The 12,421-nt window shown below is 38.0% G+C and overlaps 1 protein-coding gene across 2 annotated transcripts in view; it reads left to right on the forward strand.

Annotated features, from left to right (window-relative positions):
• Positions 1 to 9,379, forward strand: part of TAPT1 (transmembrane anterior posterior transformation 1) — a 96,055-nt gene extending 86,676 nt beyond the window's left edge. For both annotated transcript variants that reach the window (XM_074951646.1, XM_074951647.1), the window contains 2 exons: positions 1,634 to 1,794; positions 6,684 to 9,379. In XM_074951646.1, coding sequence (XP_074807747.1) covers positions 1,634 to 1,794; positions 6,684 to 6,913 — 391 coding nt within the window. In that variant the 3' untranslated portion in view covers positions 6,914 to 9,379. The remainder of the gene's footprint in view (positions 1 to 1,633; positions 1,795 to 6,683) is intronic.
• The last annotated feature ends 3,042 nt before the right edge of the window (positions 9,380 to 12,421 follow it).

Below are 12,421 nucleotides of genomic sequence, written 5' to 3' on the forward strand. Positions count from 1 at the left end.
CAGGGCCTTTGATCTGCAAACTTCTGTTAGTTGTCCAAAAAAAGCCTCGTCTACCTCATCCTCCTGGTCTGGTGGTTTCTAGCAGATGCCCACCACGACATCACCCTATTCTCTTACCCTAATAGAAGGGACCTTATAGAACCACAGTTACAGACCTGGGGGAATCTAATTTCACCTAGTTTGTGGTTGCTTGGGTACCAAAGTGAGAAGTTCCTTTTTAAATACTGAAGATTGTCTGCTCTGCATATCCTCCTATCCCTCAAACAGACTTACTTTTACAGGAAAATGTATTACATAAAAATACTTTTGAGAGAGAAATGTTGTATGCTACATTTTTCTCTTTTTGACATGATTTGTGTTAATGCATTGTGTGATAGTTGCGTTGCTACTGAAGTATATTTTGGTCTCTTTATAATGCACAAGTTAGACCTGTGCTAAGGCTTTTAATTTGAAAACATTCACTTTTTCCAGCAAATTTTCTGAATTTAGATTATCACAATGTCTATTAAGATTTCCATAATCAATGGGTTCCCACATTCTTCTCTACATATTTACTATCCTAATGTTGAGTAGGGATATAGGGCTCCATCCAAACCCTATCACAACTGCTGCAGAGCTATCTAATGAGAGAAATAAAAGGTACTCTTGCAGCTCCGTGAGTGAGAAACAAGTTCCGGAGACTCAAATTCTGAGCCCAGAATATCATGGAACCATCAAACTAGCCTGTAAATCAAAGCTCTAAATCACAGCTGCCTTCATCTTCAATATGGAGGCGTAGTCTAAAAATATTAAAGGTCCTAGCATGTGATGTTCTGTCAATAGTAGTAGTAATTAGCTTTCATAAAGTGCTTTTCATCTGTAAATCTCAAAGCACTGTACAATGGTAGAAAAGCCTCTTTCCCGTTTTACAGATGGGAAAACTGAGGTAGAGAGAGCTAAGTGATGTGCCATAGTTCACACAACAAATCTGTGGCAGAGGCAGGAAAGAATCTTGGTCTCCACTATCTACTGGGTCATGTTACTCCCAGCCTGGCTACTTGGATAGAAATGGAATATTGCATGATGGGACTTGTAGACTCTGTGGACCACACACCTGAGGGCTACTGCAATTTGGCCATTTTATGGAAATTAGGTGTGGTCTTTTAACTCCTTATGTGGCCCATGGTGGTTCAAAGTTTGAAAGCTCCACATAGTAGTAGTTGTTATTAGAGATGCTTCAAAGCCATCACAGACTTGCTGTTATTTTTGATATGCTCTTCAAAGTAGATGTTTAGATACTGAGTGTATTGAAAATTTGCTGAAATTCCCATAACTGCTCCATGAAGTAAACACTGATATTAAGTAACTAAAATACTGATATTAGGATCCAAATGACTTCTAGAAACATTTGAAATTTCTACCCTATGAAACCCTTTACATTAAAACATCGAGCCTAAAACCAAATTATTGTGCTGCCTTTTGGGGCGGGGGGGAGGCTGTTTCTCCCTCCCTTAGGACATAAGAAAAAGCCTTACAGTTGGAAGGATTAGCTAACAAATTAAATACCTTCCAAATAGCAGAAACCATACATGAAACTGTTTTTATATGAACATCCACTAATGGAAATATGTAAATGTACCCTTTTATCTTTCAGGTTAATTTCACTAAAAGTCCTTAACAGCATTGTGTTGTTGGGCAAGTCATGCCAATATGTAAAGGAGGCAAAAATGGAAGAGAAGTTGTTCAGTCCTCCCCCTACTAGCACCCCAGGCAAACCACCTAGCAAACCCCAAAGCAAATTTAAATCTACTCAAGGTAAGTTTAACTGCTTGTTCAGATGATCAGTGAAAAGGAAACTGTTTCCAGATTAAACTTAATATTCAGTCTGCTGTTCCCCTCTCTGCTGTTCAACAGTACCTTTACCACAAACTGTACCACATACTAAGTATGCTTTGGTTCACATGTTAGGACTGCGAGCATACACCTAGCAGCTAGAGCACAATTCTGTAAACAGAAGAATTCATTTTCCATTATTCAGTGCTTCATCCTTCACAGACCTAAATATTCTCCACTACAATAAAATTCCACCAGGGTATGGGAAAGGAGGTAGGGAAGCAAAAATGAGAACTAGTACTGACTTTGTGTGCATGAACGTGCGCATTTAGAGGAACACCTTCTTGTAAATGCTGATATTTCACATTTGGCTTGAGCTCTGACAATACTGACGTTTCATAGGGAATATTCCATTGAACTCTTATAGAAAAGTGGGCAAAATATGACATGCAGCAGGTACAATTACTTAAAATTGTAATGAAGATAGGAAGATTTCAGGCAGCTTTTCATTCTGTAAGTGGGATTAATGTTAATTCTCCTGATCTGAGATTTGCCTCCTTGTTTTTTGTTTTGTAGTATATAAGGTGGTTTTCTTAGTCTTCTGCAGTTTATATATAGCACCTTTAACATTGGGTGTTAAAAAAAACCCTCTGTTGTTAATAAATAATTGTAATGGTGTATTAGTTGGGTTTTTTTATATTCCTCTTTGACATAATATGGGGGGGAAACAGAAACTTTCACTGTTCTGATCAACAAAGTTGGATTGTATATTGTCTGTGGGAAGAATTCAGTGGGAGCCCCTGAGAATTTAACAGTGAGGCTTTATTGTGTTCTGCTCTAAGGTTTGCCAAAGACTTGAACAGCATGAAATTTAAGGTGTTTGTTTAGACATCATAGTGTCTTGCCAGCAATACTAGAGTTAAGAATCAGCATTTCAGTTATAAAATCCTATATCTCAACTGTGTCAAATCACATTGGACTAAATTTAGTGCATATATTTATTTTAAAATGGTTTACATCCATAATATTGGGTTTTTTGCTTATATGGTGAAAAAACTTATGTACAGTAGATCTGGATGCTTTTTCCAAGCTTTCACTAGAAAATGTTACAGTATTACAGTGCTAATTTTTTCTTAAATTATAAAATATTTTATAATTTATTTGGATGTGGGACTTAATAATTCATGTTTTAAGGGTTGATCATTAAAACTTACCAACAGTTCCCAGTAAATACATTCTGAAGACTATTTTTTAGCTGAAGCAGCAGTAAGCTTACCAGGTCAGTCCAGAGAGCTTATGTCTCAAATGACACAATTTTATAAGAAGCAGAGACCTATATATTTCTGTGAATGTCATTTAAAAAAATATTCTCAGCTTCTATAAAATCCTCAAAGGTGGAAGAAGCTTAATTCTTCAGTGCCATTACTTCATTTTATAAATACAGTGACTCTTAACAACAATTGTTTCCCTATAAAGCCAGATCATATGTAAGAATTTTTCTAGCTTGCCTTCTCTCCTGTCTATTCATTATTATTGCAGAATTCTGCATTATTGATTAATCCCTGTGCCCCAATTATAGGCTTGAACAGTACAGCCTATATTGCTAGCAATATAATCACCGGTTTCAAGGAATTTATCTAACCTACTTTCCTTCAGCCTACAGTATAAGGATAGTTTATTTTCCTGAAAGTTTGCACCTTTCTCATAGGAATGTACACAGTTGCAATTATCATTGGTAAAGTTTGAAACTACTCTTGAAGAATGAGCTCACTAATTAGACTGGTAATCATTTTTTAAATTGAACAGTGGCTTCCTCTGGAAACTGTTCAATGGGAAGATACCTACCTACATATTGAAGCTCTGCAGCGAACCTTGTTATGACTGTTTTTCCCTGGTGTGTGCATTATGTTTTACTTACACAGGACTTTATTAAATTACTCCAAAGATTGGTTATTTTCCTAAAAAGTATACAAATGACTGGAAGAGGTGATATGATAAAGAAGCTGCTTTATAAAGTAGTTGTCTGGAACAACTAATGATATTGTTTTACACATTGCTGCAATATTTCTGTTGCAAACCCCTATTTTGATGTTTATTACTTTTGTCAGATAATGTTCTCTTGGCTGGGTCTTAAAACAGCTTCTCAAACCAAGGCAGATGTTTTTCAAAAACTCCCTTAAAATATGTCAGTTATCAGTTACCTTGTTTCTAAGAGGAGCAAAAAATACCTTTGTTGCTCTTCCTGCCAGCTTCCCTTTGGGGTGGGGCAAATCATGCAGTTTCAGCTGTTTCAGTATTTCAATATTCAATATATTTTAATGCAGCACAGAAATGTGTTAAGTGTTCATACATAACTGCCTTTTTAAAAATTGCATTAATAACCCCAATGTTCAGTTCTATGGAAACAAAAAGAAGGAATCCTAACAAATCAGGGGGTTCATGGAGATATTTTGGGATTAGATGCCATACAAATACATACATACATTAATTATTTTACCATATCTGAGCCTTCTCTGTGGGATAAAACTTAGGGCATCCAGCTTTCCTGTGTAGATACTTTGGGATACAATCCTGTCACTGGTAACATAGGTAGATTCTTTCACAGAAATCAGATCTGTTACTACTGTTGATTGGGATCATTTCAGCTGGCTTCAGATGGGATGGGTGGAGTAAACAATCTTATTACACAAACCATCAAAAACAGGAAAGTAAACCAGAAACCTACCATATGGCTTTCAGTAACATGCCACAATGATCATGACCTTTATCATCTTGTTTTATTGCATCCCATTGTTCCTCAATATTGGATGACATGCGGTATACTCCTGGCTTTCCTGGACTTCTTTATTTTGCTGAATTTGTATCACAACGTTAATGGAAATTCATACACAATATTTTATTGCATTAATAAGCATTCTAGGATCCTAATGGCAGTGGTAACAAAAAGTGAAGTGGTTTGGACAGGATATTCAGAAGTATCAAAAGGGAAGGAGGAGGATCCGGGGAACTACAGGCCAGTCAGCCTCACCTCAATCCCTGGAAAAATCATGGAGCAGGTCCTCAAGGAATCAATTCTGAAGCACTTAGAGGAGAGGAAAGTGATCAGGAACAGTCGTCATGGATTCACCAAGGGCAAATCATGCCTGACTAATCTAATTGCCTTCTATGATGAAATAACTGGCCCTGTGGATGAGGGGAAAGCAGTGGATGTGTTGTTCCTTGACTTTAGCAAAGCTTTTGATATGGTCTCCCACGGTATTCTTGCCAGCAAGTTAAAGAAGTATGGGCTGGATGAATGGACTATAAGGTGGATAGAAAGCTGGCTAGATCGTCGGGCTCAACGGGTATTGATCAATGGCTCCATGTCTAGTTGGCAGCCGGTGTCAAGCAGAGTGCCCCAAGGGTCGGTCCTGGGGCCGGTTTTGTTCAATATCTTCATTAATGATCTGGAGGATGGTGTGGATTGCACCCTCATCGAGTTTTCAGATGACACTAAACTGGGAGGAGAGGTAGATACGCTGGAGGGTAGGGATAGGATACAGAGGGACCTAGACCAGTGGTTCCCAAACTTGTTCCGCCGCTTGTGCAGGGAAAGTCCCTGCCGGGCTGGGCCAGTTTGTTTACCTGCCATGTCCGCAGGTTTGGCCGATTGCAGCTCCCACTGGCTGTGGTTCGCTGCTCCAGGCCAATGGGGGCTGTTGGAAGCGGTGCAGGCTGAGGGACATGCTGGCCGCCGCTTCCAGCAGCCCCCAGTGGCCTGGAGCAGCGAACCATGGCCAGTGGGAGCTGCGATCAGCCAAACCTGCGGATGCGGCAGGTAAACAAACTGGCCCGGCAGAGGCTTTCCCTGCACAAGCGACAGAACAAGTTTGGGAACCACTGAAGTAGACAAATTGGAAGATTGGGCCAAAAGAAATCTGATGAGGTTAAATAAGGACAAAGGCAGAGTCCTACACTTAGGACGGAAGAATCCCATGCACCACTACAGACTAGGGACCGAATGGCTAGGCAGAAGTTCTGCAGAAAAGGACCTAGGGGTTACAGTGGATGAGAAGCTGAATGAGTCAACAGTGTGTCCTTGTTGCCAAGAAGGCTAAAAGCATTTTGGGCTGTATAAGTAGGGGCATTGCAGCAGATGGAGGGACGTGATCATTCCCCTCTATTCTACATTGGTGAGGCCTCATCTGGAGTACTGTGTCCAGTTTTGGACCCCACACTACAAGAAGGATGTGAAAAAATTGGAAAGAGTCCAGCAGAGGGCAACAAAAATGATTAGGGGACTGGAACACATGACTTATGAGGAGAGGCTGAGTGAACTGGGATTGTTTAGTCTGCAGAAGAGAAGAATGAGGGGGGTTTTGATAGCTGCTTTCAGCTACCTGAAGGGGGGTTCCAAAGAGGATGGATCTAGACTGTTCTCAGTGGTACCACATGACAGAACAAGGAGTAATGGATTCAAGTTGCAGTGGGGGAGGTTTAGGTTGGATGTTGGGAAAAACTTTTTCACTAGGAGGGTGGTGAAGCACTGGAATGGGTTACCTAAGGAGATGGTGGAATCTTCTTCCTTAGAGGTTTTCAAGGTCAGGCTTGACAAAGCCCTGGGTGGGATGATTTAGTTGGGGATTGGTCCTGCGTTGAGCAGGGGGTTGGACTAGATGACCTCCTGAGGTCCCTTCCAACCCTGATATTCTATGATCTGGTTTCCAAAACTGGTTCATATTGTTTTATACTACTTTTATTGTTCGCATGGCTAACTTTCTCAGCCCTCAGTGCAGCTTTGATGATGGACAGATCTGTCAATTTCAAATTCATTGATGTGCTTATACAATTAACACACTTTTTTTAATTCTGATTTTCTGCTCTTCCAACAGGTATTTCCACAGACGAAAGTTTCTCTGCATCAGTTACCAATCAGCCTGTACATCAGAAGGAAAATACTACATCTTTACTTGTGACAAGCAACTCTGATCAATTCCTGACGACTCCTGATGGAGAAGATAAAGATATAAGCCAAGACAATTCAGAATTAAAACACAGATCTTCAAAGAAAGATTTGTTGGAGATAGACAGGTTTACTATTTGTGGAAATAGAATTGACTAAGTTTTCTGAATAGATGTGCTTAGGATACTGAGCTATTGGGACAGCAAATGCTACCAGAATGGACAGTTGCCAAAAAAAGGCACTTAAATATTTATTTAAAAACTTAAATTATTAATGGCAAACGAATATTAATTTTTACAAGTAAGTAGGCTTGGTAGCTGGTCAGATCAAGTAACAGAAATCTTTAACTTGGCTCTTTGGAAAATATAATGGATTGTGAGCCTCTTGTCTATTTGGCAGAGCTACAGTATCACTGTCGTGGAAATAGACTGAAAAAATCAAACTTCTGTTTTGATTTTTTTGAAACCATGCTTCCAGAACATATCATTTTTCATCAAGGTCTCTCCAATATAAGGATATACCTGGGAATATGTGACAACTTTAATAGGAAGCTCATCTTTCCAGTCTCATGTTGTTTTCATAAACACCTGCAGATTTCAAAACTTGTACTTATCAACGAATACATAAAAAAGCACTGGTAGATTAAACAGTAAGTCAAGATAATTATTCTTGTCACCAGAAAAATCTTTGAAGATGTATCAGAATTAATCAGAATAAAATACTACAGTATCTTAAATGAAAGACGTACTGCATAGTATTTTATCTAAAATCTAAACCAGCAAGGGAAATGGATCACAAATACAGAGAATACAGTAAAGGTTCCACATAACTGGGCAAACACAGCTTCATCATTTTTCTGTTCAATTACAATGTGTTCTGCAAGGCAAACTATATACATTTATAAATGCTATATGAAAGCCTTTTTTTAAAAAAAAGCTGAGGCTTGTTTTTTGCAATGGGAAACATTTTGTTACAAAGTGACACTTCTTTATATTGAGAAAAGGTAGTGTGAACTGCAGCCAGCAACACCAGTGTTGCATTAATTCCAGTTAATTCCAATGCAATGGAAGAAATAATTACTCACTACATTTTGGTTTAAACAAGTTGATAAAAATGGCATCTATATATTAACTTAGCTGGAAAAATTGCCCATAGAATAGTTAAACAGAAAATCAGAAGTGTCCATTTTAATTGGTGGGTTTTAAGCAAACTTAAGTAGATGTGAATAGCTTTGTTATGAAACGCTTGGTTTTATGAAGTATAATGCATCTTAATTTCTGGTGTGTGTGGCAAGGTTGGGGGAATTGATGAAAGGCACGTTGAATCCCTCAAGAATGAAATTGCATTTCAGCTCAATAACTAGGCTAGAGAACTGAATCAAAAGACAATCTTTCATCCAATGATGAATCCTACATTTGTTGTTAAAATATAACATTAACCTCTATTTTCAAAAACCTTTCAAAAGATTTAAGTTGATGTCTGCTAAATTATTTCCCTTCGAATTTTATTTTGGATTTTTGATATGATAACAGATATTTCAGTGATGAACAAACCACAGGATTTTTTTATTAACTAATTTGTAATCTATTAGAGTGGAAAAGCCAAAGTTTAATATTTGATTTATGAGTATGAAATGTGGAAGAATACATGCTAATTCCTAAAATCTGCAAAGTTGTATTAATATGACAGAACAGAGAAATGTACACAAATAATGTTATGAAACTGATCAGAATGTGAAGTTGTCATGAAAAATGGCTTTACCATACAAGTCAACATCATCTGCTCTAAAGGGAGCCTCTTGCTGCCCCTTCTCCTCTCCCACCAACAGCAGCTGCAGTAGTGTCCAGAATCAAATGAAATGGTTGGGGGCGAGGGGAAGAGGAGAGTCTAAAATGCTTTTATTTTGGGTGTATTTTATGCTCATTGAGAAATTTACACATTAAAATTAAATTCAGATCTGTGAATTTTTCAGTTATTTAGCAGTTGCTACAGGAAGCTTGGAATGATTTTCATCTGTTAAATGACATTCTGTACCAATTTTATAAGTGCTTCTTGTGTGAAACTCAATAAAATTCAATTTCGTAATCTTTGTTTAAAAAAAAGGAAAAGAATAGACTGGATTTCTTTGCAACAGTTGTCAATTTTGAATACTGCAATGTAACTTCTGCATATTCTGGTTTCACTATGAAGAACTTATTTTTTGCAAGCACAGGACAAGCGGCCTACTTTAGACCTGGTTTTAATACTGGTTTTGTTCTTCTGTATTCATCACTATGTCAAACCCACAGGATGTACTAATTTCAGCCTACTGTTAATCTGAATGCTAATTGTTTAGAGACAGAATCAAATTGAAATCCGTCCATTTTTTTTAAAAGTAGGGTTTTTTGTTTCAATTGCCCTTATATCATCCTGTTAATTTTTGTGGTTTTACATTCCATGTTTCTGTTCCTAGTGTCTTTCCTCCCTTACTGTAAGAAAGACCTGCACAAACAAACGGAACTGACTATACAAAGTGTTGTCAAACGCAAAAGTTTAAAAAAAAAAAAAATCCCAACTCTTAGTGATAGAAAAGTTAGTTGTAGTAATAGCAGATTTTTTAAAAAATCTTCCTATAGAAATGTGATTTGTAAATATGTGACCATTTAAAATGTAGCCTATTACAATATATTGTATTTCCATTTATTCTGTGCACACACTTTGCAGCTGACTGGTAGCAACTCCATAGTTAGGGTTGTGTTCTAACAGGGGCTTAAAATGGGATATACATCTTCTTTTTTTTCCTCTAAAATATCATGCAGGGTTAGTTTTTATGATGTCTGAATTATTTATGTACTTCATACAAACCATACATACTTGCTTTCTTTTCAGAATGTTTTAATAGAAGTCTTCAAAATAGGGCTCTAGCTGAAATTTTTCCTTGTCATCCTAGTTTGTACTGAACACTGTCTATCCACTTAAAACTTTTTAGAGAGGTGTGCTAACTAGAACTGGTGCAAATGCAAATCTGATTGATGGGAACTAGACAATCCAAACCTGACTGACTGGCGTAGGTCGCCAACTCGCTCTCAGTAACTACCCATTTATGTCAGTTTTTATCTTACAACAGGGTTGCTGCATTTCTACTCCCCCACAGGTTCGTCTTTCCCACTCCCTTTCAACCATTAAAAAAACCTAGGAAACTAATAAACAGAAGATTTCATTGCAAAGCACTTAAGGTTGCTACACACAATATACTTGACAAATCTCTCCACAAAAGCAAAGAAATTGGAAGTGAATATTAATGCCTATCTGTAGAGACCCTCTATTCCTCCACCTGCAGGCACACATCACTACTACTGTACACTACAGACCATGTCCTGCAAATTTCACAGCCCCCTAGAACGGCCAGCCTTCCATCACCCCTCTAACTGCCCTTCTACTCACAATCCTTTATTAGATTACCTTCTCCAAACATGATAGACTGTTCCCCAACACTAATAAAGTTTGGTGCAGTATATAATCTGGTAAAGTAGCATGTACAGAAGGACGAAAAGGGGGCAGTTAAATTTGCTATATGTGGTCTGTGGCCCTCACTTGGTTTTAAGGTCACTTTCATTCTGAATGTATGTGTCCACACTGGGGTTTAATGCAGTTTAACTAACTTGATTGAAATTCACAGTTTTCGTTCATTCACATTAATTTTCCTGAGTGTCTCCAGGTATACAAGCTTGTCTGCCTTGCAGATGGAGCAGGCCTCCCAGCCTGGGTAGACAAACTCGCACTAGTGGGGCTCGAGTTGCATGCTAAAAATAGCAGTGTGGATGTGTAGCTCGGGCTCTGCAAGTCCACCTGACACTGTAGGCTCCTCCTACAGTTTCTTGTTCTCTGTTTTTCCCCTCTGCATTGTCCCCTCTTCATCCTTTCTCTTCCTAGTGTGTCTGCTCCTGGTGCTTTTCCTAGACTTGGTGAGGAGGAGCATGTTTCTGATGGATTGACTGAGACAAGCAGGGGAAAGTCAAACGTACTATCAGTTGTAGTTTGGCCAACCCGTTTTACAGGGTAGATATGCAGTTGGGGAGGGAGAAGTTACGAGTCTTTATAACTAATTAGCAAATATTTTCCCTGGGTGGTCTTTAATAGAGTGCTGAATCACAGTACAGTATGGGCTTATGTTACTACTGAACGATCAGCCAATCAGGTGTTTAAATGGACACCACTGACTGCTCCATTTTGCCAGAAGTTGTGTTCTTGTAATTTGTACTGTACCAAGCAGTCTACTGGAGGTAGACTTCTTACCTGGCGCAGTGCAGCATCTGCCATTGTATGACTTGTGAGAAGGAATAAATGAGACATTATTTAAATAGAATAATATTTATAAAATATTTACAGAATTATTACAAAGCACTCACAAGTGCCTTATAATATATTTAAATATCTCCCCTACCTAGATTTGTGCGGGTGGAGGTCAAAGTGCTGTTTGTGCATTTCTAAGATGTACTCACTTGCCACTCATGGAACTTCATATAATAACTCAAGCGATAGGCAGGAAACTCTGTAGAGCCAAGGGTAAGTTTATAAAATGAGACTCCTGTATCTCCTTCCTTACTTGCATACAGTTCAACAGTTTCAGCAGATGTATAAAACTTAAGTGCCTAAATGTGACTACCAAAAATGGATGTCATGTTATGGCCATTTCTTTATTCATGCAGGAGCACGTTTGTCAGATACTTAACATAATCTGTCAGTATGTGCAAATCTGATGTATTAAAAAGCACTCCTTAGTTCCTGTGAAGCTTTATTACAAAGGGAAATGAACCAAGAAGTAGATAACCATGTAAAAATAGTAACTGAGAGAATATATAGCAAAAATAAAGCTCAGAAATGAGCAAGAACTTGGAAAACAATATACCAGTACTCAAATTATAAATATGCCTTATCCATGGCTGATCTGGTAGCAAGTTTTTATTTAGCTAAATGATATCTGATGTGAATTCATATTTAAATTTTAATTAGGCTCGTACCTCTAAATGGGTCTCATCAACTGCCCTAGGAAAAAGAGGAAAGATGTTTTAAAAGGTAGCACCCTTTTATGTATTTTATTAGAAATAAGTAAAATGTTACAGGTTTAACTTTTTAGCTCATGTTCTACAAACTAATACCTGTGGATTTTGAGAGAGAAATTAAAAGGTAATTGTTTGGCTTCAGCAATAGTAAAATCTGACTTTTTTATTTGTTTTTTGTTACAAAAAGCTACAGTGTGAATGACAGTTACCTGGAGCCAATGACAGTAAAAGGAGCTATTAGAAGATGCTTACCTGGGCTTCAGTCCAGCAAAGCAGTAAGTCATGCATGATTTAAGCATGTGAGAAGTCAATGACTTCAGTGGGACTACTCACTCACTCAGTTACAAACATGCTTAAGTGCTTTGCTGCATCAGAGTAGTACAAAGGTGTGTTTAAGAAAGGGTTGTTGCTCAGAGGGCAATTGTGAGCACACAAACTTTTCGTTGGACTGTTTGAATATCTGGTATTATAGGCACCAAATTGGGATGTAAAGTACATTGGTGTCTGTTGCACCAGGCTCTCTTAAATTGTTAGTTCCCAGGCTGAACACTTAACATTGATTCTTTGAACATTTAGTCTGACCTGCACCTTGAAGGAAAGAGCACTACATCCTTTGTAAACTTAA

The sequence above is a fragment of the Natator depressus genome, chromosome 4, assembly GCF_965152275.1.
Source record: "Natator depressus isolate rNatDep1 chromosome 4, rNatDep2.hap1, whole genome shotgun sequence".
Classification (NCBI taxonomy): Eukaryota; Metazoa; Chordata; order Testudines; family Cheloniidae; genus Natator; species Natator depressus.